The sequence below is a fragment of the Pan paniscus genome, chromosome 13 (assembly GCF_029289425.2).
Source record: "Pan paniscus chromosome 13, NHGRI_mPanPan1-v2.0_pri, whole genome shotgun sequence".
Taxonomy (NCBI): Eukaryota; Metazoa; Chordata; class Mammalia; order Primates; family Hominidae; genus Pan; species Pan paniscus.
Window position 1 is genome coordinate 79,965,640 of NC_073262.2, and position 26,184 is coordinate 79,991,823.

Below are 26,184 nucleotides of genomic sequence, written 5' to 3' on the forward strand. Positions count from 1 at the left end.
GATTGCGCCACTGCACTCCAGCCTGGGCAACAGAGCGAGACTCTGTCTCAAAAACAAAACAACAACAACAACCACCACCACAACAACTTGGCAATATGTATCAAGAGTCTTAAAAATGGTCATATCTTTTGATCCAATACTTTTCCTTCTAAGAAAATATGTTAAGGAAATAACCAGAAATGTGAACAGAGGATTTTTAGAACAAAGGGGAAAAAAACCTTTGTACTCAATATGAAAAGTTGTTTTCTAAAAATTTTACTTAAGTAATTTTGCTCTAGATATAAGACAATTCTTATGTAATATTTAAAAATATGGCACAAAATTGTGTATATATAGATTACTCCTGAATAGAAGGATTACAGGTTGTTTTGATTTTACTCTATTGTAAGTAAAAATGTGAAAGCCTTTGAAATTTAGTGGGTATCCTAATTAGTGCATCCATTAATTTCTACTTTCATTGTCTTCGACTAGTCTTTGATTAGACTATTTATAACTCTGTAGAGAAAGAGGTGAAGATGTAGAAAATTGACATTAATGCAAATGTTTCCTGTTATAACTGGAAATGATCCCTGTTCATGTCAATGCAAATAAATTTTGTCTGGCAGGTAATATAGATCTCTGTAAATCAAATCCATTTGAACCAGCTATAACACCTTACTGGTTTTCTCATTAATTAATGAGTTAAATAAAATCTTTGATGTGCTCATTTTATATTTATATGATAGTCATAATGTTTCCTTATTTTGAAAACTGTTTTTTAACACTATATAGTTTCTATTGTCTAGATTTCCTATCATAAGGATGTACAGGTAATTTGGTAAACTTTTTAAGGATAACATGCATGCAGAAAAGTAGGTAAGTTTACAGTTCAATGAATTTTCACAAAATCAACACCTATGTAACCTATGTGAGTATGATCAAGGAAAAGAACAATATTACCACCCCAAAGTAGCTCTTGTGCCTTCCTCTTGGTCACTACTATCTCCACCATCCCAACAGGTAAACACCATCCTGACTTCCAACATCACTGATTTATTTTGTCTGATTTTCAATTTTATATAAATGGAATCATATAATGTGTTCTTATTTGTGCCTGGCTTACTTTGCTCACCATTATGTTTGTGAGATTCATACATGTGATTGCACAAAGTTTTAGTTCCTTCATTCTCCTTGTTATGTAGTGTCCGTTATATGAATAGGTCACAGGTGATCCACTCGCCTCAGCCTCCTAAGGTACTAGGATTACAGGCGTGAGCTACCATGCCTGGCCTGATTTTAATTTAAAAAAAATTTTTTTTGAAGACTTGTTTTGTGGCCTAACATATGGTTTATCCTCAAGAATGATCCATGTGCTGAGGAGAAGAATGTGTATTCTATAGCTGTTGGACAAAATGTTCTTTAAATATCTATTAGGTCTATTTGGTCTATAGTGCAGATTAAGTTGGATGTTTGTTGATTTTCTGTCTGGATGATCTGTCCAATGCTGAAAGTGTGGTGTTGGAGTCCCCAGTTATTATTGTATTGGGGTCTATGTCTCTCCTGAGCTCTAATAACACTTGCTTTTTTTATCTGGGTACTCCAGTGTTGAGTGCATATATAATTGTTATACCCTCTTGCTGAGTTGACCTCCTTATCATTATATAATAATCTTGTCTCTTTTTATATTTTTCTCTTGAAATCTATTTTATCTGATAGAAATATAGCAACTCCTACTCTTTTTTGGTTTTCATTTGTGTGGAATATCTTTTTCCATCCCTTTATTTTAGGCCTATGTGTGTATTTATAGGTGAAGAGTGTTTCTTGTAGGCAACAGATTGTTGAGTCTTGTTTTCTCTTTTTTTTTTTTTGATTTTTTTTTCTTTATAGAGAGAGAGTCTTACTGTGTTGCCCAGGCTGGTCTCAAATTCCTGGGCTCAAGCGATCCTCCTTGATAACCCATTATTTAAAACTGATGACAACTTAACACTAATTGCAAAAACAAAGGAGAGAAAGTTAATAAAAACTCCACACCACATTGCCCCCACTTTTTAACATTTTATGGTTTCTATTTATGTCTTATTCTACTATCTATGTCTTGAAAAGTTGTAGTTACTATTTTTGATAGATTCACCTTTTAGAATTTCTGCTCAAGATATGAGTAGTTTATGTAACACTATTATAGTGTCATGATATTCTGTGCTTGTCTGTGTAGTTAATATTACCAGTGAGTTTTATACCTTCAGATAATTTCTTTTTTTTGAGACGGAGTCTCACTCTGTTGCCTGGGCTGGAGGGCAGTGGCGCAATGTTGGCTCACTACAACCTCCGCCTCCCAGGTACAAGTGATTCTCCTGCCTCAGCCTCCCGAGTAGCTGGGATTGCAGGCATGCACTGCCACGCCTGGCTAATTTTTTTTTTTTTTTTTTTTTTGTATTTTTAGTAGAGACAGGGTTTTGCCATGTTGGCCAGGCTGGTCTTGAACTTCTGACCTCAGGTCATCTGCCTGCCTCGGCCTCCCAAAGTGCTGGGATTACAGGCATGAGCCACTGCACCCAGCCCCTTCAGATAATTTCTTATTGCTCCTTAACATCATTTTCTTTCAAAGTGAAGAACTCCCTTTAGCATTTCTTGTAGGAGAAGTCTGGTGTTGATGAAATCCCTCAACTTTTGTTTGGTTGGGAATCTTTATTTCTCCTTCATCTTTGAAGGATATTTTCCCTGGATATATTATTCTAGGATAAAAGTTTTTTTTTCTTCTTCAGCACTTTAAATATGTCATGCCACTCTCGCCTGGCCTGTAAGATTTCCACTGAGAAGTCTGCTGCCAGACATGTTTTTTATTTTTATTTTTGTAGAGACAGTGTCTCACTATGTTGCCTAGGCTGGTCTTGAACTCCTGAACTCAAGCAATCCTTCTGCCTGGCCTTCCAAAATGCTGGGATTACAGGTGTGAGCCATGGTTCCCAGCCAGAGTTTAAAATTGGATATGACAGTTGGACTGGTGGGTTAGAATTCCAGTTTCTCCCCACTGAGGCCAGGGTCCATAATCTGAGCATATCTAGTTCATCTTCTCCAGATCAGTTTGGTGACTCCCTACTCAGTCTCCATCTCAGAAGTAGGGACAGAAGGAAGAATCTGAAAGCAGGAGGACCAGGAAATATGCTTTCAATACCTCTTTTACTATCAAATATCATAGAGTCTAAGGGACATGTTAAAGGGCTATCATGAGTGATTAAAGACCAAAAAGAGTGGAAATGACTAGCAGTGTTTACACTTGACTTTCTGCAAGTGAGCAGTGATCCAACAAAGATGGTGAGGTAGGGTGGAGTGAGTGAAGGTGGTGCGGAGATTCAGTACAGGCCCAGCCCAGCAGGCTTAGTGGGGGTGAGGCATGGGAATAGTGGTGAAGATAGTATTGGAGTTACTGTGCACAATCCAAGCTGGAACAAAACTTTAGTACACCTAAGAATTTGGGGTAAAATGGTGCAATGGACAGAATATCCTAGAGAAGTTGTGTTGAGTTTGGGGGTATAAGTGGGACATCAGGTAAGGAGGCTGCTTCAGTGGTTTAGCAGCCAGCCTGAGATCTTGGAGATAATGAACAAAGAGACCAAGTTGGCATGTCATCAGAGAGCTTGGTGGATCTGGGGAGAGAGATTTTCATCTCAAGAAGGATTTTCAGAATTTATATCTGGACTTGTGCTATTTGAGATCTCCTGAGTTTGGTTCAGCAGAGCTTTCTGTAAAGCATCCTTAGGAGCCCTGATGTCAGGTGACAGGGGAGGTGGCTGTGATCTTTGGATAGCCAGGCAGAGTGGAATTCCTGTGAGAACCCCTGACAAGTACTCTTCTAAGTCCTTTGCTTCAGTGCCCTGAGGAAGGATTAAAGCTGATCCATGCCAACTCTGTCAATGGGTTCACCCTGGCTTGTTGGCATATTGTTGTTGACAGCTTCCAGGTGTATGTTTTCTTAGAGATGGATTCCATGCAAGAAAAATGCTATTCTTGTTGCCTAGGCATTAGTTTAATAAGTAAACAAGTTACAAAATACTAAAGGAGAACACGAAGGTCTTTCCAGGCTTCCCACTGGTCTCCTCAGGAACTGCTTATCTACCTCTTTTCACACTAAAAAAGACCCAACAACTGTACTATAGACAGGATGTATTTTATCCTTTTTATCTTAAATGCTTTAAAGTTTGTTCTTATCCATTAGGACCTCAGCACTGTATACCTATAGGGAGCCTCTCATTTAATTTGCAGAATAAACAACATCATTTCCATTTCAAATCTATAAAAATAAGAGTCCATGAGATTAAAGAAATTGTTCTGCATCACATAATAAGGTATTAAAAGTGGGTCCCTAGCCGGGCATGTTGGCAGGCACCTGTAATCCCAGCTACTCAGAAGGCTGAGGCAGGAGAATTGCTTGAACCCAGGAGGTGGAGGTTGCAGTGAGCTGAGATGGCGCCACTGCACTCCAGCCTGGATGACAGAGGAAACTCTGTCTCAAAACAAACAAACAAACAAACAAAAAAACCAACCAAACAAACAAAAACTGGGTCCCTAACTTGTCATTAAGTATCTATCCAAGTGTCTATCTTCCACAGAGAACACACAGTGTTGGAGTCTCACTTTCTACTGATCAGGACCATTAACCCCACAACCTGGTTAGGCTACCAGGCTGGGCAGATTTCTATAGGACCTGGTCCCCTAAAGAGTAAAAATCCCTCAACTGCTCCTTACTCCCTAACTTCAAAAGGATCCAAAGGATTTGGTTACCCCACAGGCCTGAGATAAAGGCTTGATTGTCTTTCCAGGATTTCAAACCTGTTCTTTGGGGATGGCCCAACCCCACTTGTTCAATTTTGCAGCCAGAAGCATGGATTCATCATCAGTATGTGAGTTCCTCATCTACACTATCTGAAGTTTCTCGGCTGACTTTTAATTTATATCATAAAATAGTAGTCTATTTAACATTTTTGCTACAAACAACATTTTTCTATGTATATTTCAAATTCTGAAGAAAAAGTCTTACTGATTAATATAAATTTGAGTTTCTTATAATTTCAGGAAGCACTTTACACAAGGAAAAAGAGAAAATCATTTGAGGGGCTAGTTATAAATACTATTTGACACAGATTGGGACTGAGTGGGTTTTCTAACTGGATGGATAGCAGGTGCAAAATTGTGATGCTATGATTTCTTATCACTGAAAAGTGCTCCACTCGTGGTAGAAGAAGGAAATGAGATGCCTATGAAAATAGAGTTGAGTCATGAAAAGAGAAGAGAGTCCCTGGATGCTCATCATCCAGGTGAAAGTGGAATAAGAGCTATAGCTACCATTTCAAAAAGTTTTAAAAAATACATAGTTTTCTGGCCCAGTGCAGTGGTTAACACCTGTAATCCCAACACTTTGGGAGGCCAAGGGGGGAGGATCACTTGAGGCCAGGAGTTCAAGAGCAGCCTGGCAACATAGTGAGACCCTGTCTCTACAAAAATAAAAATAAAAAATTAGCCAGGCATGGTGGTGCATACCTGCAGTCCCAGCTACTCAGGAGGCTGAGGTTGGAAGATTGCTTGAGCCCAGGAGCTCCAGTCTGCAGTGAGCTGTGATCGCACCACTGCACTCTAGCCAGGCTGACTAAGACCATGTCTCTAAATAAATAAATAGGTAGATAGATACAGATATAATGTTATTTTATTTTATTATTATTTTTTCCCTGGATGGTGTCTTGCTGTGTCGCACAAAGCTGGAGGGCAATGGCACCATCTCGGCTCACTACAACCTCAGCCTCCTGGGTTCAAGCAATTCTCCTGCCTCAGCCTCCTGAGTAGCTGGGATTACAGGCATGTGCCACCATGCCCGGCTAATTTTTGTATTTTTAGTAGAGACTGGGTTTCACTATGTTGGCCAGGCTGAGTCTCAAATTCCTGACCTCGTGATCTGCCTGCCTCAGCTTCCCAAAGTGCTGGGATTACAGGCATGAGCCACCGTGCCCAGCCTAGTTTTCTTACTACAAAAGGAATACTTATTATCCAAATTGAAAACAGAACTAAAGAGAGAGAGGAAGAATATTAAAAACACCTGAATTCCACCACTGATTACTAATTTCTGCACTGGCTTTCCATCTTACTGAGAGTTAACCACTAAATTAAGAGGGGAATGGGATTACCCCTGAAAATACCTTAAATCATTAAGTTTGGAATAGCGCCTTGGAGCATGTAGAAAACCCAACACATGTGCATGATATAAGCTTTGTTAGTTGAGCAACTAATGAAGTAGTTGTATTTATAAGCCATGCTACTTAAATGTATATAAACAAATAAAAATAAAAGGACCTGTTAACAATAGAATCACACTTAGCATGACAAGATACTCAACGTATGAAGAGCACACAGGACCAGAAATAGATCAAATTCACATCAGCTCTTTCAGAGTTATTTTGGGTTAGATCCAAGCTAATTGAAAAGATCAGATACTATTGCCTTGGGAGGCCAAGGTGGGAGGACTGCTTGAGAACAAGAGTTTGAGACCAGCCTGGGCAACATAGCAAGACCCCGTGTCTGTAAAAATAAAAACAAATTAGCCAGGTGTGGTGGCATGTGCCTGTAGTCCCACCTACTCAGGAGGCTGAGTGGGAAGGATGGCTTGAACCCAGGAATTTGAGGCTGCAGTGAGTTATGATCATGCCACGGCACTTCAGCCTGGGTGACAGAGAGAGATACTGTCTCTTAGAGAGAGAGAGAGAGAGAAAGAAGAAAGGTCAGGCAGAAATCACAACACCATTTAAAATGTTCTCTCTTGCACTCCCTTTCTTCCTCTTTCTCTCCCTTTTCTCTTTCCTTTATTCTTTCTCATTTGCCCTCCACCCTTCCCAAATTTAGGTGAAAGCTAGTTAAGCTAAATGCAAAATGCTGTGATGCTACTGTATTACCACTTTTAAATTTAGCCTTCAATAACTTTAAAAGTTACAAAAATACACAGTACTAATGAAAACATCAAATAGTACAGAAAGTATTAAAAAAAAGTCAAAATCTCCTTTTCCCATTCTTTTGTCTTACTCCTCAGCATTCTTCCCATTTCTAGAGATGGAGGCAAGACCTAGAATTTGGATGGGGGGTAAAGTCAGGGGGAATTTCTTTTCGTACTTTTATACAAACTGTGTTCTTTGTGACTGTATGTGTGTGTATTTTTATATCATGTTAGTGAGATTTAGAGAGCAAGGGGAAGTTAAATGCATGTAGTCAATCCACCACCTTGAATCAGAAACCCTTTAAGAGCTTTTAAAACCATATGCATATACTCACACATGTATTTATTTTACTGAAATGGAATCATCAAGTACATATTGGTTGGTCACCTGTGTTTGTCCTTAATATATTTTAGACACCTTACCACATTAATAAATATGTATCTATAACATTATTTTAAATATGAAAAATATAACATTATATGGATGTATTTAATTAAACTCGTATTGTTGGACACTTAGGTTGGTTTTCTATTTTTTTATGATAAACACAGTTTAGATGATCTGCCTAGTAGTTTAATCTTTGCACACATGCTTAATAAGTTCCTAAAGATAGAGTTATAAATTTGACATTGGTCAGCGAACAAAATGTGCACTTTTAAGGCTTTTGAATATACTGGACACTTCTGTTTCTTACATTTTAGCTGTGCAGTCTCAAATCTAACGATGAATGTAACTTCTTTTCTAGGGTGGGACGCTACTTCAGACTGCTTTCATGTCAAGATCTGCCTCATCTTCCAAAGTGGGAGTTCCCAGCATTAGGCTTGTGGGGGTGGAAGCTTAATCCGCCTCCTTCCAAAAACTGAAGTGAGTCACTACCAACCTTGTCTCTCCACCCTTTACTGGGTCCATACACAGCCCTGCCTTTTTTTAAGGAGGTGGAACCCAGCCTAAGGTCTCCATTAATGTGGAATTGAGAAAGGGCATCTGTTCTGGGTCATTCTGACTTCCTGACTAGAATTTATCTCAGCTCTTAAGATAGAGCTATCTTAAGATAAGTTCTTAAGAGCTAACTTAAGAAATCTTAAACAGTTTTACAGAAGTGGGTAAAATCTCTGCAAGTCTTTGAAGAATATTAGCAATGAAAATGGTTGTTATTTTTTCAAAAAATAATAACATGAACTTGGAATGGATAGTTATTTTGGCCAGAAGATTAACATGAATTCTCTGACACCTGGGCAGATTCCCCATCTGATCTGTGCTCCTTTCCATTTGAACACTGGATACCTTTGAGAAACCTTCTTGGAGCATGTAGAAAAGCCAGTACATGGGCATGGACATACACATACCCCACCCTTACATTCTTCTTTTTGTTTCTCTTGCTATTGCTACTATCATACCACCACCACTGAAATCTAGCAATGGTTTTAAAATGTGTAATGTGGTTGTTTTTGCTGGTCAGAGTACTTTCTAGGCTAAAAAGCAAAGGAAATATAAAGACAAAATTTCAACAACCTGCAGTGGTATATGCTGCTTTAGTTTATAAAGCAAGGCCGGGCGCTGTGGCTCATGCCTGTAATCCCAGCACTTTGGGAAGCTGAGGTGGGTGGATCACTTGAGCTCAGGAGTTTGAGACCAGCATGGACAACATGGCAAAACCCTGTCTCTACAAAGAATACAAAAATTAGCCAGGTGTGGTGGTGCCAGCTGTTCGGGAGGCTGAGGTGAGAGTATTGCTTAAGCCCAGGAGGTCGAGGCTGCAGTGAACTGTGTTCACTGCAAAGCAAGACCCTGTCTCAAAGACAAACAAACAAAAAATTTATAAAGCACCTTCACATATCCTGCAGGTGCTATGTCCAGGGAACTCATTCTACTAAAATTGCTCTTAGTCTAAAGGGGAAGCAATGAGATGAGCTGATTACGCTCTGGGGTTAGGCATTCTATGTTTCTTGTTATGAAGTCCTGATATTCTGCTATCAGAATGATGGACTGTTTGACTAGACCTACCTGACAGAGTAGAGGAAATAGTTCTGATTTTCTCCTCTCTAGGAAATGAGAATGACATAGAACAGATATCCTTCTCCAGGGGAGAAGGAGACACTCATGGTCACAAAAATCTAGGACAAAATATTTCAGTAAAACTAGCCCCACAGTAAGTTTTCTTACATTCAGCCACTTAGGGATTAATTTTCAAAAGATTCCAGATAAGCAAGGGTAATTTGAACTTTGTAAAACATTGTTATAAACTCTTCAATGGTCCCTTCCAGAGAGCTCTGTCTGCCCTTGAGTAGCTAGAAGCACGGTTTTGCTCAAGTCAAGAGCTGGTATCAGGACAGAAACATCTACTGCCGTCTAAAAGAGTAAAAAGTAGAGAAAATACTAGAAGTTCACTGTAAAGTGGTCAAGTTTTTAATGATTAAGGTACCAATAAATATAAGGAATATAACATGGTTCTTAATTGAGGAATATAACCAGACTGGGTTTTAAATTGTTTTTTGAGGGACATGGACATAGATTCCTTTAAAACCTTATATTTAGTGGTTAGGTACCAGGTTCATCCCTAAAACCTACTAAAACTATATTGACTCTGAAATGGCACTTTCAATTTCCTTAAGATTCCATCCTCATCCTACTCCCAATGGAAGCCTTCAATTTATTAGATAATTGGAAAATTGAGACTTGAGGCCTACTGAACCATGGGGGAGTGAGGGGTGGGTGAATGTGGGCCCTTCTGGGTTTAGTAGCACTCAAATTAGCATAAGAATATGCTATTTCTGGGAGATGACCCAGAAAATATGGCCATCAAGAACAACAATATTCATATGTCTGAGTCCCAAGTATTAAATCTATGGGTTAGTGACTGAAGGACTTAGGTTTCTTTCTAATTTAGTTAAATTCCATTAGATAAAATTGATAACTTGGACAAAATTTGCTTTTAAGATTTCGACGAAAGGGACTCTTGTGCTACTATAGCTCCTTATCCCATTCTGTCATCAGAACTTGTGCTGGGCACATAGCCAGTCTCTAGAAATATTTGCTTCATGAATTGAATATGAAGATTAACTAAGATGACTGGCATGCCTTGGTGTAATGGGTCTTTGCAAAGATGAATTCTTCAAGGTGATGACAAGAGGTTTGTCTAAGATTTGAGAAGCACAGTGAGTGTGCCAATGGATTATTAATGAGCACTCACACTTTTAAGAGTAGAGAGTCAATCTACAGCAAAAACTTCAGCACTACTGAGATATAAGGGCTTCGGGCATATTACCTAACCTCAATGTCCTCATTTATAAAATGTAAATAATAATAGCAACACTGTCATATAGGGTTATTATGAGGATTAAATGAGACAATGCACATGGAGTAATTAGAAGAGTGCCTGGCAAGTAGGAATTAGGGGAATGACTATGCAGATGCATTTATGCAGATGAACATAACTCAGAAACAATAGGGTAACTCAGAAATAATAGAAGGTCCTAGACATAAAAGGGCCATGGGACCCCTACAATGTATATGAATCTTGGCTGAATCATTGTGAACTAGTTAAGGACCAGCTAAGATACCTGCCCCATTCCAGAAGCCTTGGCACTGTGTAAGATCCTGCTACTATGTGGTATGAGTTGAAAATATATCGTAAAGTGATTTTTCCTAACAGCCCAGAGATATGTGGCCATGGAATAGAAATTGGGTTGAATAATAAAAAAGTCATATTTCACAACCCACTTCAGCTGTTATTATTAGGGAACCAAATGATATATCCAAATATCAAAGGAAAGAGCGGGGATAAGGCACAAAAGGGTTGAGAAGAATCTTGCTCTAGATATATTTTACTGTTCCAGTAGCCATGCCATAATTTCTAGAGGAGCTTATGGGGAAAAATCTGATTCTGAGGAAGGTAGGGAACTCGCTTGAAACCTCTTTTGTATAACTTTTTTTTTTTTTTTTGAGATGGAGTCTTGCTTTGTCACCCAGACTGGAGTGCAGTGGCGCGATCTCGGCTCACTGCAACCTCTACTTCCTAGGTTCAGCTTCCTGAGTAGCTGGGATCACAGGTGTTTGCCACCATGCCCAGCTAATTTTTTTTCTTTTTGTATTTTAGTAGAGATGGGGTTTCACCATGTTGGCCAGGCTGATCTCAAACTCCTGACCTCAGGTGATCTGCCCACCTCGGCCTCCCAAAGTGCTGGGATTACAGGCATGAGCCACTACATCTGGCCTTGTATAACATCTTATATAAGATTGAGAAAACATCAGTAGCTCCACATGAAAAAAACACAGGAAGTGGTTGTGCCTGCAAGTGAGGAGAGGTAGGGTTATGAGCTTGTTTAACCTCTTAGGAGAAACAACTTTTCCTCAAGCCTTTTAGAACAATGCCTTGTACTTGATCACACGACCTTAGACTATGTGGTAAAACTATATTTCTTTAAAAGAATTCTAATATTCACATTTTCCCACCAATTCTAACCCTGGTCTTCTTTTCATTTATTTGAAAGCAGATCTGGCCAGACGCGGTGGCTCACACCTGTAATCTCAGCACTTTGGGAGGCTAAGGCAAGTGGAGCACGAGGTCAGGAGATCGAGACCATCCTGGCCAACATGGTGAAACCCCATCTCTACTGAAAATACAAAAATTAGCCGGGCATGGTGGCTTGTGCCTGTAATCCCAGCTACTCGGGAGACTGAGGCGAGGGAATTGCTTGAACCCGGGAGGCAGAGGTTGCAGTGAGCCAAGATCCCATCACTGCACATCAGCCTGGGCGACAGAACCAGATTCTGTCTGAGAAAAAAGAAAGAAAGAAAGCCAACCAATTCTTGCTGTAACTTCTGAAAAAGAACACAGTGCTGTGGCAGCAATAATGATGACATTCTTCCAAGGGGCAGGATAAGAAAGAGGCAAAACAGCTGCTGGAGGTGGATTTTTGGCATTAGGGAAGTGTGAAATGTGAAAAATCGCTATCACAGAAGATCAAAGGAGTTAAGAAAAACTCACAATTTAGAGCTACCTGTTTGTATTAGTCTGTTTTTATACCGCTATAAAGATACTACCTGAGACTGGGTAATTTATAAAGAAAAGAGATTTAATTGACTCACAGTTCCACATGTCTGGGGAGGCCTCAGGAAACTTACAATCATGGTGGAAGGTGAAGGGGAAGCAGGCACCTTCTTCACAAGGCAGCAGGAGGGAGGGAGAGAGAAGCAAAGTGGGAAGAGCTCCTTATAAAACCATCAGATCTATGAGAACTCACTCATTGTCATAAGAACAGCATGGGGGAACCTCCCCCATGATCCAATCACCTCCCACCAGGTCTCTCCCTCAACACCCGGGAATTACAATTCAAGATAAGAGGCCGGGCACTCACCTGTAATCCTAGCACTTTGGGAGGCCGAGGCGGGCAGATGGCCTGAGCTCAGGAGTTTGAGACCAGCCTGGGCAACATGGTGAAACCCCATCTCTACTAAAATACAAACAACAACAACAAAAATTAGTGGGCGTGGCAGCGTGTGCCTGCAGTCCCAGGTACTCAGGAGGCTGAGGCAGGAGAAGTGCTTGAACCCTGGAAGCGGAGGTTGCAGTGAGCTGAGATCGTGCCACTGCACTCCAGCATGGCGACAGAGCGAGACTCCATCTCAAAAAACAAAAACGAAAACAATTCAAGATGAAATTTCAGTGGGGACACAAAGCCTAACCATATCACTGTTTTACAGCATAAACAGTCACCTAAGTTAACTGTGTTAGATATGGTTTCTTGCATACATTTTCACTACCTTCTCTATATACTCCATCTTTACTCTACAGAATTATAGAAACTGGAAGGCTCAAAACTATATTTCCCACTTTTCAACATCCATAAAAGTCAATACTAGATAAATTGTAAATCTAAGTGGGACAATAACAGTTTCACAAGAAAACAGAAGAATACTCACGATTTTGGAGTCCACAAAGATTTCTTAAACTGGAGACACACAAAATAAATAAGCCATAAAGGAAAACATCTGATAAACTAAACTAATTCAAAATTATGAATGTCTTCATCAAAATACACTATTAAAAGAGTGAATAAAATAAGCCACAGAGTGGGCTGGGCGCGGTGGCTCACGCCTGTAATTCCAGCACTTTGGGAGGCCGAGGCAGGCAGATCACAAGGTCAGGAGATTGAGACCATCCTGGCTCACATGGTGAAACCCCATCTCTACTAAAAATACAAAAAATTAGCTGGGCATGGTGGTGGGCACCTGTAGTCCCAGCTACTTGGGAGGCTGAGGCAGGAGAATGGCGTGAACCTGGGTGGAGGAGCTTGCAGTGAGCCGAGATCACGCCACTGCACTCCAGCCTGGGTGACAGAGCAAGACTCCGTCTCAAAAAAAAAAAAAAAAAAAAAACAAAAAGCCACATAGTGGCAAAAGATATTATCAATACATATACCCGACAAAGGACTCATATCCAGAATAAAGGACTACAAAAACAAGAAAAGGCAGACAAGCCCATAGAAAATCACACAAAATACATGAATAGGCATTTCACAGAAGAGGGTACCCAAATGGCCAATAAACAATTAAAAAGGTGTTTATTTGATATCAGAAAAATGAAAACAACAATGAGATTCAATACACTGCATTACTCTTTGAAGAGAATGGCTAAAATTTAAAAGATGGAAAAGATCAAGTTTTGATGAAGATGTGAAAAACTGTTGGGCAGTACTACTCAAGCTGAACCCCATGCATCAGAGAAATTCCACTTTTATATATCCAACTGAAATATGTGTGTGTGTGTGTGTGTTCACCAATGTTCACAGTGGCACTAGTTGCAGTAATCTCAAATTGGAAACAACCCAAATGTCCATCTTTGGTAGAATGTATAAATTGTGTTATATTCACACAATGGAATACTACACAGCAATGAAAATGAAGATACTATTACTACTCTCAACATGAATGAATCTCACAAATAGTTGAGTAGGAAAAGCCAGTAATAAAATAATACACTCTGTATCATTCCATTTTGTCTAATGTTTAAAAATAGGCCAAATTGGTCTAGGGTATTAGAAGCCAAGATTACAGTCAATTTGAGGGAGGATAATGCCTAGAAAAGATAATGAAGGGAGCTTCTGGTATGGTAGTAGTTTCTGCCTCCCAATCTGGGTGCTAGCAATATGTAGGTGTGTTTACTTTATGAAAATTCATCAAGCTCTCTGATTATAATTTGTGCATTTTTCTGTCTGTATGCTATACTTCAATAAAGATGGATTTATACTGAGTTAGGAACAAAGCTCAATAACTATAATTCTAGGCTGAGCTGCTAATAGGATTTGTTAAACAATTTAAACTGTGCCAGTCAGATATAATGAGGCAAAATTAGAAAGGTAAAAGGGAGAGGCTATTTCCCCTGCCTATTAGTTTTCCTTCCTTCCTTCCTTCCTCCCTTTTCTTTCTCTTCTTTCTCCTTCCTTCTTTCTCTTTCTCCTTCCTTCCTTCCTTTTCTTTCTCTTCTCCTTCCTTCCTCTTCTTTCCCTTCCTTCCTTTCTCTCTCTCTCTTTTTACCTTCCTCCTTCCCTCCCTCCTTCTCTCTCTCTATTTATTTATTTTTTGAGAAAGATTCTTGTTCTGTCCAGGCTGGAGTACAGTGGCACAATCACAACTCACTGCAGCCTAGACCTCCTGGGCTCAAGGATCCTCCCACCTCAGTGTCCCAAATGTTTGGGACTTCAGGCATGCACCAACATGCCTGGCTGCCTATTAGTTTTCACTGGTAGTTGTTGATGTACGTGCAACATTAAATGTGGTTTTTAGTGACCAGACTTTCTGTGCCTCTGCATTGCCACTAACTTCATCTGTGAGAAATGACTGTGATGTCAGCAGTGGACTCTATAGCTTCCTGACCTCTACATTGTAGCTGTGTGGACTGAACTGCGAGCCCAACAGCATCCCTCTTAATGCTCCTACCATTAGAAGGGCTGGAAGAAGGCTTCTCCCTCAGCCTTCTTCCAGCTCTTCTAATGGTAAGAGCATATAATTTTTAAGCATATAATTCTTAGCATTCAGTACCTACAGAAGTGTCTGCACTGAACCCCAACTGATATATCAGTTAATAACACAACTGATAGGTTATCTAGTAGGTTTATGGTTGGTTGTAAGAATCTTTGGGAAAGAAAATTACCATTGGCAATCCTATCACCTAGGATCATCATTATCATGGGAAAGTTCTGCTTTAGAGGTAACCTAAATCTATTTTGAGGTCCTGAAAATGCATTTACTTCACAGGATATGCTGGTTTCTGCTGCCATTCAAAAATTATTCTTAAGGCATTCTTTGTTCTCTCTTCACTAGCTAAATAATGCCATGCTTTTAACTTTTCTTTATGTGTTCAGCAGCTTTTCCCAGTTGTGGATATTTGAAAAAAGTATTCATATAAATACTGCCTATTCTGGTAGGATTAGCTGTCCCTTTCTTTTGGTTATATTCCCAAGTTCATTCTTGCTTATCTAACCAAAGCCCTACATTGCTGACTCAAGTTTAGTTTATGGTCCAAGCCCAGTATCATGTTACTATTAGCCAAGATTTCCCATGGGTTGAGGCAGACTTGTAGAAGATTGAAAAGTAAAACTTATTGGCCATAAGTAAGACTTTTTATCTGGCCTTCCAGTACAGAACATTCTCTAATATAGCAGCTTATAAACAATGAGAATCAGAAGCCTAAAAAAATTAGTTAATAGCCAAACAGTGACTGAATCATGGAATTGTAGTTAGAATGGACCTTAGAAGCAGTCTATATAAGCCAGGTATAGTGGCTCATGCCTGTAATCTCAGCACTTTGGGAGGCCAAGGCAGGAGGATCTCTTGAGCCCTGGAGTTTGAGACCAGCCTGGCCAAAATGGTGAGACCCCATCTCTACTAATTTTTTTAAAAAGTCTATATACACACCAGAACACAGAGCTCAGATATGTATGCAGGATTCCAGTCCGTGCTGAATACTCTTCCAGTATGAGTACTCTTCCTACTCCTCAAGGTGTGTGGCCCTCAAAGCAGCAGCATCAGCACTTACCTGGGAGCTTGTTAGAAAGCCAGAATCTCAGGCTCCAACACCTCCTGAAGCAGAATTTGCATGATAACACCCCCACCCCTTCTTGATTTGTATGCATGTTGAAATTTGTGGAGTTAGAGACAAAAGCACCACAGGTGCATGTCTTACTATTTAAAGTCTTGCCTAATTATATAACATAGACACCTGATCCCTTCTGGACAAGGCCTGTATTATTACAGGTCCTGGTCTAATAGAGTATTTGAATAGCTGGGTTAAAGAAAAAGAAACCTCTCTTTAATAATCTTTGGAAAAAGAGGACATTTATTTGAGCTGTGCTAGTTTTTAATGTACCTATTCAGATTTTAATCCATTAGAAAAATTAATAGCCTATTTGGTAGTAGCATGTCCTGCAAAAATAAGCTCAATAAATTGAAAGTATTTAAATGGATATTTAAACTCTGCAGCCATCGGTGATTTAGTTTTCAATTACATAAAGGTAATTACACTAGAATCCACCTCATTCACCCTGCCGTGAGAAAATGCTGGAGTGTTGTAATAAGCCAATGCTTTCAGGCAGTGGCTGGTCTCCACTCCTTTTTGGCTGGGACCTGAATTCATTTGCTTTAAGCAGTTTAGGGTGTATGCTAGGAATATAAATTATAGAAACACCCTTTGTGACCCTTTTTACAAATGAAGTTGCATCACTATGAAGGGTGTATGTGAGGCTACAGGCCCAGCCTCTCAGATTGGGAATAGCTGACACTGCATGCAGATTTGGCCTGCTAGGTAAAGGCGGGACGGTGGTTTAGGACAGTGCCCCAGCTGGGCTCTTCCTAGACCAGTGGTTCTTAAAGTGTGCCTGCAGAGGAGGCTTCGGGGGTGCTGGTAATGTTCTGTTTCTTGATCTGGGTGCTGGTTACATGGGTGTGTTCAGTTTAGGAAAAGCCACTGAGCTGTTCACTTACAATAAATACACCTTTCTATATGTATATTTCAATAAAAGTGAAAAGTGCAGAAGGTTAGAGTGCATTAGAGCAGATTTCTGTCCTCCTGTCAATCACAGGTAGGTGGTCTGTGTCTCCTACTTTGAGAAACACTGCCCAGAGCAATCTAAAAGGCTACGATCAGGGAAAATTGATGAACACACTTCATTAACCCAGCATGTTCATTGAGATGGACAGGTAAAACCAAACAAATAATGCCTAATGCAGGGTATACTTGTTCTAGGTGTTACATAAATACATTCTTCTGGTTTTCCTAAAATCTTTGAGAGGACAATATTAACTACATTTACAGATGAGGCAAATGGCACACATAGAAGAGGCTGAGCTGAGAGTCCGTGACAGGTCTGTAGGACCAAAGTCTATTTTATTTTCACCAGTGCCACTACTGGGCAGCTTGAAGGAGCAAGTAAGTCACAAGGACAGACTGAGGGATTGAGAATGGACAGAGAAGAAACCTAGGCCTTTTTGCCAACATAGTAGATAGTCTTGAAGAACAGACTGCAAATAGGCAACTCTGGTCTTTTCAGAATCTCTGGCAAGCAGATGGCAGTTTCTCAGAGGCAATACCCCATGGCCAAACCCATAAGACCTCCAAGCATCTGCAGAGTCCTGAAATCCAAGCACAATCATGGGCAACACAACAACATTTCAGTTCAACTACGGACCTCTTATATGATGGTGGTTTCATGAGATTTGAATACTGTATTTTTACTGCACCTTTTCTATGTTAAGATATATTTAAATACACACATACTTACCATTGTATTACAATTACTTACAGTGTTCAGTACAGCAACATACTGTACAGGTTTGTAGCCTGGGAGCAATAGGCTATACCACATAGCCTAGGTGTGTAGTAGGCTATACCATCTAGGTTTGTGTAATCACACTCTATGATGGTTCTACAATGAAGAAATTACCTAATGACACATTTTTCAGAACAAATCCCTGTCATTAAGCAATGCATGACTGCATTCTGGACTATGACCCAAATATGACTGGACATCAGAATCACCTTGGGAAGGTTTCAAACATACAGATTTACAGGCTCCACACCAGAGATCTAACTTTAGTAGGTTTGGAATGAGGCCTGAAAAGTTCTTTACAAACCACCCCAGGTAATTCTGATGACAAGCTTGGCTTGGGAAACACTACCCCAGCCACACTGACTCCATGAAAGAGTCAGACCTGGATTGACCTTGGTAGTAGTTCATCATAAGCCAACTGGAGGGAAGTAAAGGGCCCATTATAAGATGCCCTCAAACTGAATAAATGTAACCAGATGTCAAGACAAAAAACAAAGCAGAATAAAAGAAAACTTGCTATCATAAGATGGAAACTTGTGACTAGTTTAGGCCTGCAAATAAAAGGCCTGCACTTGTGTCCCATGCATTACGTGTAACTTGTTTTCTTCCCTCCAGCCTGTTCACAAGGAAATCATGGCATCTAAAGTTTGTTTTACTAAAAAGCATTATAAAATAAATCATAAACAATATAGCACTTCGATATCTTAGATCTCAATATGAAATCCTTGGTCTAGGGTGTTTTTAGTTTAGAAGTTTGAGAATTTTGAAGACAGCAAAAATGGACTTTGCAAAATTTAAGGAGACAATATTGCAAAGATAACAAGATCCAAGGACACTCTCTTCCTTCTCCCATCAACCTGAACTGGTTTATTCTAGATTTAAACTATGAACTTTAATAACCTAGACTTCAATTTGACCCTAGTGTTCAGTGGTGAAAGTACATAGGTGATTATGTACAGTCAATAACTACCCTATCTCATCTGTCAAGTAGAATAAATAGCTAAAACTGGTAAGTTGATAAAGCGTTTTTATTTTGGAGAGTTAATAACTTACTCTAAAGTAGATTTTAATTACTAGACCTTGCTAACAACTGACATATGAATTAAATACTTTAAATCACTATCAAGTTCAATCTCCATACAAGTTTCAAGGAGAACTGCACAGCACTCAAACATAAAGGAAATATTAATGACATAAATGATGGAACACAGTCAAGTCTATTATTCATTAGTATGAATGAAAACAAAATACAGTGAGCGATAAAGACAGACTAGAACTAATATCATTTGGGTTTACGAAAACCATCTCAAGTCCAAACATGTTCTTGTCCAAAGTCCTTGCCTCATTTCAGGAAACAACCCCATGCCTCACTTGTGAGATTAGAGTCCCATGTTTTCTTTCTTTCCACATGTGGAAGTGGGGTAAAGAGATGTTTTGGCCAAGAAATACATTCTAGACCCAAACACTAGAGATATGATCAATCTCCAGGAATTTTATAAAAAGGTAATGTTGTATTTCTGGACAAAAGGGAAAAAATGAGCACAAAAAGGACACATTAGACCACATATCCAGAGATTAAGGAGACCCTCTGTGTATCCTCAGTTTCTCAGCTTATTTAGATTTGTGTTTCCCGTCTTGGTGAAATATCTTTGAAGGGAAAGCATGCTTTTATCTGCAAATAGAGTTTATTAACTAGCTCTGGGGGTATTAACTAGCTCTGGGGGAACAAACAAATTTGAAAGTAAATTCTACTTTGAACTTTTTGACTTGAATCATTGTAATCTGAGATGTGACCTATAACTTATCCTTTTAGAAAATAAATTATAGATATCACAGAAGAGGTATTTTAGCAACTCATACACCTTCACATTTACAGTCAACTTATTTTTGACAAGGGTGCCAAGATAATCCAGTGAAGAAGAACTAGCCTTCTCAACAAGTGGTTCTGGATAATTGGATATCACATGCAAAAGAATGAAGTTGGATTTTTACCTCACACCCAATATAAAAAATTAACACAAAAAGATCAAAGACCTAAATGTAAGCACTAAAATGATAAAAATCTAGAAAACATAGACATAACTCTTTGTGGCCTTGGATTGTGCAATGGTTTTTTGATATGAGATCAAACGCACAAGCAACAAAAGAAAACATACACACTTGACTTCATCAAAACGTAAAACTTCTATTCCTCAAAGGACACCAGCAAGAAACCTACAGAATGGGAGGAAATAGTTGCAAATCGCCTATCTAATATGAGATGTGTGTCTAGAATAAATAAAAATTACTCTTAAAACTCAGTAATGAAAAGACAAATAGCCCAAATTAAAAATGGGCCAAGGACCTGAATAGACATCTATATAAAGAAGAGATGATAAGCACATGAAAAGATGCTCAAAATCATTAGCCTTTAAGAAGATTCAAATACAAATCACAGTGAGAAACTACTTCACACACACTAGGATGGCAAGAATCAAAAACACAGATAATAAGTGTTGGTGAGGGTGTGGAAAAATTAGAAACTTCATACATTACTTTTGGGAATGTAAAATGGCACAGTCATTTTGGAAAGCAGTCTGGCAGTTTCTCAAAAGTCTAAGCATAAAGTTATCATATGATTCAGTAATTCCTTTCTTAGATATATAACCTAAGAGAAATGAAGACATACGTCCATGTAAAAACTTGCATATAAGTATTCATAGCAGCATTATTCATAATATCTAAAAAGTAGAAATGGCTCATATATCCATCAAGCGATGAATGGATAAATAAAATGTGTTATATTCATACAATGGAATATTATTCAGCAATAAAAATGAAATATTGAGAAGGATGCAACATGAATGAACCTTGAAAACATTATGCAAAGTGAAAGAAGACAGTTACAAAGGACATGATTCCATTTATATGTAATATCCAGTATAGGTAAACCTATAGAGATAGAAAATAGGTTAGTGGTTGCCTAGGGCTGAGGTGGAGGTGTTGAGGGAAAATTGGGAATGGCTGTTAATAGGTACAGTGTTTCTTCTGGGGGTGATTCAAATGTTCTAAAATTGAGTGTAGAGATGATTGCACACATTTTGTGGATACACTAAAAACTACAGAGTTTTACACTTTATTTTAGCTGAAAAAAATTTTTTGAGACAGTCTCACTCTGTCACCCAGGCTGGAGTGCAGTGGCACAATCTTGGCTCACTGCAACCTCTGCCTTCAAAACTCAAGCAATACTCCCACCTCAACCTCCCAAATAGCTGGGATTACAGGTGCATGCCACCACACCTGGCTAATTTTTGTATTTTTTGTAGAGATGGGGTTTTGCCATGTTGCCCAGTCTGGTCTCAAACTCCTGGGCTCAAGAGATTCACCCCACCTCAACCTCCCAAAGTGCTGGGATTACAGGTGTGAGCCACCACACCCAGCCGAATTTTATGCCTTAAATGAGTAAATTATATGATACATGGATTATATTTTAATACACTTCTTATTTTAAAAAAGTAGAAGAGACATTTACTACATCCACGTAGAAGCATTTAAGATCCAGCACATGATTCTCTCTGCTTTCTCTTTCTCTGACAAGGAAATCATAGAAGAACATGTTGATAAGATGTCAAAAAAATCAAAGCAGCTGAAATATGGAGCCAACACATGGAAGAAAACTGTCCGCAGATTCATCCATACCCATAGCTGACTTTGTGTAAAAGAGAAATAAAATTTTGTGTGTTTAAAAAACAAGAAACACCACATTTAAATGTTAGTGTTGAAAGAGAATTGAGATAGTTCATCTAGTCCAGAGTTTTTCAACCCTTTAGAATGATTGGCATTTTGAGTTGGATAATTCTCCGTTGTGGAGATAATTATCCTGTCCTAGGCATTGCAGGATGTTTAGCAGCATCCCTGGATCCCCAGTTGTGACAACCAAAAACATCTCCAGACATTACTAAATGTGTACCACATGCCTGTTGAGAACCACTGATCTGGCTAACCTTTCCTAAAGAATGTTCCTTAGAACATCAATTTTGCCCAATGCTGCAAAAGAAAAAGTTTCCACAGTTTAGTAAGTTTGGAAAACAGGAAATGAAATAAATTCTCCCTCTCCACACTCCTGCCCACATTCTATAAAAGGAGAAGCTCAGGAACAGAAAAGTGAGATGATTGCCTTGTGTCACTCAACCAACAACCTAATCAGAACTCTTGAGTTAGGAAATGGAGGCTTCTCAAGCCTAGATGAATGCTCTTTCCTGACTCTTTGGAAACTGAACCTCCCACCTCTCAAATTGATATCAACCAAATAAGACTTCAAGATTTGTTGGCAGATTGTAAACTACTACTAGAAGGGTACTAGCATAGACTCTCCCAAGAGGTTATCCCCCATTTCGAGATTCAGATGTAGTAGAGGGCTTGCCAAGGTGCAAATGGATGAGGACTGTGGGTCAAGGCAGATGATCTAACAGCTGCCTCCCCTTCCTTCACTGTGGTTTATGACCAAACATTTTCAGTGTCACCTGATTGAGATCTAGGCTGGGTGTAGTGGCTCACACCTATAATTCCAATACTTTGGGAGGCTGAGTTGGGAGGATCACTTGAGGCCAGAAGTTCAAGACCAGCCTGGGCAACATAATGAGACCCACGTCTCCAAAAAAATTAAAAAAAAAAAAGAATAAAAGATCTATTAATGAAGGTATGAAGATACAGTGCAGACCTGTGGGACAAGTCTCAAATCTAGCAGTGGTCAGACTGAATGTATCAGTAACCATCTGGAACTTTGGAACTTATGAAAAAGTGATAAATAACTGTCAAGATCTAAAGGGATGTACTGAAGATATGTTTGATGTTTACTTAGTTGATGGGACTTATACTCAAGGGTCAGCTGCGTACCTTGAATGTCACAATAGAATAAAAACACTCACAATTCTTTTAGAAAATTCAGCTTAAATATAAACATTAATAAAACAGGAAAACTTACTCTCTAAAATGACATGAAGTGATATCAAAAATTGGGGAAAGGGTTTAGGCTACCAAAACTTTTTTAGAAATCCAAAGAGGATTGTTAACGGATTGTTGTTTTTTTACCATGTTGTAATACAATTTGGACCTATTATGTCAAACAGACTTAGAATAATACTTTTGAAGGGCTATTATTTACAACAGGTAAATAGTACATTGCAGGAGCCAGGCCTCTCCCTAACATTTGTGGGGCCAAGGGCAAGAGTACAAACGGAGGCCCATATTCCATGTGTCTAATGATATAAAAGTTATAAGTTGGCTGGGCGTGGTGGCTCATGCCTGTAATCCTAGCACTTTGGGAGGCCGAGATGGGTGGATCACGAGGTCAGGAGATCGAGACCATCCTGGCTAACATGGTGAAACCCCGTCTCTACTAAAAAATACGAAAAATTAGCCAGGCATGGTAGCAGGCGCCTGTAGTCCCAGCTACTCGGGAGGCTGAGGCAGAAGAATGGCATGAACCCGGGAGGCGGAGCTTGCAGTGAGCCGAGATTGCGCCACTGAACTACAGCCTGGGCAACAGAGCAAGACTCCGTCTAAAAAAAAAAAAAAAAAAGAAAGTTATAAGTCAAGTCAAACTGTTAAATAAAATATGTTCCATTTTCCTACCTTGATAACTCTAACTTCCAAAAGACCTGAAGGTCAGGTTTGAATGTGCAATGCTTGGAATCCCTGGAGTTCTGCACCAGGACAAAGAGGCATGGAGAGAGCTGGACCCCAACCTGAAACGTTCCCCTCTCCTCCCATCCTTGACTCTGAATGAGAAGGCCCTCTCATGCATGCGTGTAGATGCTCCAGTTCACACATCCATACCCTGTGCATGCCTCTGCAAATAGGCTATCCTTGGCTACCTCTCAGGCTGACCATACACACTAGTGGCATGGTTTGCCCTTGGGAGGATGGGTCTGGAAAAGAAGTCTAGGCAGGCCCTGGAAGTGGGCTTGGGGCATTTGAGCAAGGAATTCTGAGGTGGTCCAAGTTATCCAGAGTGTGGTCTAGAAGGGAGCAATGTGGTAATGTGGTTCTGAGTGGACACATCCCCTAGGTGCCACAGTCTCCTCACCCTGTAGTAAGGGGTGCAGCCAGGGAGGGTAAAAGCACGGCCTTCTAAAAGCCTAAAGGCAGTACCAGCAAGAGCCGGTATGTGGAATGTGAGTATTAGCATAAGACATGGAATCCTGGCACACACCTCAGGCCTGCTTCAGCAGGAGGAAGGAGGCTGAATCAAACTTGTCCAGACAGGGAAGATGGATCATGCTCACTCACCCTGGAGGGGTCACAGAAGTTTATCAATTCCTGGCAAAATGGAACAGCCCAATCTGGGAGAGCCTGCCCAGATCTAAGTGCCAGTTTAGTTAATGATTTAAAGGGGCATTTACCTTTTCGCCTTATGGAGAAAGTATCTGGAAGATTCTGGTGTTATTTTTATTGGGGCCACTGAACTTTCTGTTTGTGCTCCTCCTTATGAACCCTGCTCCCTCCTCCTCCACTGTTCTCACAGTGCCAAGGGCCCATCAATCCTCGCTTGCTTGCCTTCCTCTCAGCCAGTTACCTCCATAAGGATTTCAGCAATAATCCTGATAGGTGCCCTCACGCACTTGGTTCTTCATCCATTCATGTCTTCCAAATCTCCATCCCTCAATGAAGTCCACCATGTACTTTCTGTTTCTGCTCCCAAGCAAAAGATATTGCTGAAAATTAAATTAAAAATGTAAAAATCTGACCCAAGCCAATATCAGCTGACTGGTCCCAGCTGAGCCTTTACTACTCCCAGGTAATTCTCTGATTTTTCAAAATTTCCTTCCTTCCACAGTCCTCACTTTTCCTTTTCTAAATCCTCCCTGTTTCCTTCAAGCCCCAGTCCCACTGCATGCAACTTTCTCCTTTTGCTTAATAGAAGAAATCAAGATTCTCCAATGTGGGTATCCTCTTATTGCTTTTTCTCTACGGAGAAATACTTAAAGATGATATCTCTTTTTCTGTTTCATTTCAGAGAAGGAAGAGTAACTTCTCCTTTCCACAATTTGTTTTCCTTTTGGGTCCTGCATCCTATGGACTCCTATTTCCTGTAAACATTGCACCAGGCATGGCCCCTGCTCTTTTATCCCCACCCTCCCCCTTCAATCTGTCAGCCCCATCCTGGCTCATTTCTATCCCTGTTGAGCCTAGATGCCATTGTCCATCACTTTGAACATTGTTTTCATAAAATCATCCATCATTTCGCCCCTTGATCCTTCTGCCCCATCGTCTCAGAAATCCCAAGTCTTGGATCAACCTACCACCCATTTTCTCAGCTCTTACCATTGGCAGCCCAAGTTATTAAAGAAAATCACACAATTACTTCTCTTCTACCTGGGTTTCCAACCTGCCCCTTTACCCCCATCAACACACACATACCCAGACAAACACATGCACACCCCACCTGACTCTTTTGTCAGTAGAGTGGAAAGCAAATTAACAATTGTGGAGATCGTCTGACACTGAGAGGGACCCAGGCTCTACATTACACAATTTAAATACTAGTGCCCATACCAATTTTGGTCTCTAACCTGTTAGATTCTCAGGTGATTATAATCCTTATACTGGTCCTTCTTCACTTAATTCTCTTTTATACGTCCCTTGGTAATAACTCTAATCCTATGGAACTCTTAACCCCTACCCTTTTTACTCTTCTCTTCTTTTCTTTATTTCTCCTTTTGCATTCACCAAACCTTGACACATGCCCTATATTCCTCTTTCTCTTCTACTCCAATCCAATCAGTTCTCACATCCTATTGATCTTCCCTCCCAAACATCTCCTAAACCCACCCCCTCCTCTTCATTTTGTCATTTTCTTTTCCCTTTTTAAAAATTTCTATTTTGTAGAGACAGGGTCTCACTATGTTGCCCAAGCTGGTCTTTAACTCCTGGTTTCAAGCAATCCTCCAACCTGGGGCTCCAAAGTCCTGGGATTCAGGCCATTTTGTCATTTTCTTAACTCAGGCCTTCATCATCTCTGCCTGGCCTCATTAAATTGTCTATTAAATGGAACTCCCTGATACTAGCCTCACTTCTCTCCGATTCATCCTCCATAGTCCTCTCAGAGTGATACTGCCTAGAAAAGGGAAGTAGAGGCTGAGTTGGGGGTGAGAGAATGGGAGGAAGGGAGGGTCAAAAGAGAGGAAGACCCAATATCTGGAAACCAAAGAGGAACACTGAGGGGAGAATAGAAATGTCTCCATTTAAACCTTCTTTTATGTCTCCTCATAAAATTGTTGGTCAAATCCACATTACTCACCTCTTCTCTGTGGAGTTTATTTGCTTTTGGGGAAACACAATAAAGTACTAAGTCCTGCTATAAGACAGGGCACATGAAGCCAGCACCTGGCTTGCACATTCAATTTATTCTTCAGTCATTCATT

General features: G+C 39.9%; 1 protein-coding gene across 4 annotated transcripts in view; it reads right to left on the reverse strand.

The window, feature by feature from the left end:
* The window catches only part of NFE2L2 (NFE2 like bZIP transcription factor 2), a 161,754-nt gene that overhangs the window by 68,708 nt on the left and 66,862 nt on the right, over positions 1-26,184 (reverse strand). For 2 of the 4 annotated variants that reach the window (XM_055108800.2, XM_063595448.1), the window contains 3 exons: positions 24,336-24,474; positions 12,311-12,406; positions 12,042-12,113 (listed from right to left, as the gene is read on the reverse strand). In XM_055108800.2, the coding sequence (XP_054964775.1) occupies positions 12,042-12,083 (42 nt within the window). In that variant the 5' untranslated portion in view covers positions 12,084-12,113; positions 12,311-12,406; positions 24,336-24,474. The remainder of the gene's footprint in view (positions 1-12,041; positions 12,114-12,310; positions 12,407-24,335; positions 24,475-26,184) is intronic. The other 2 variants (XM_055108801.2, XM_055108802.2) reach the window with 2 other exon arrangements.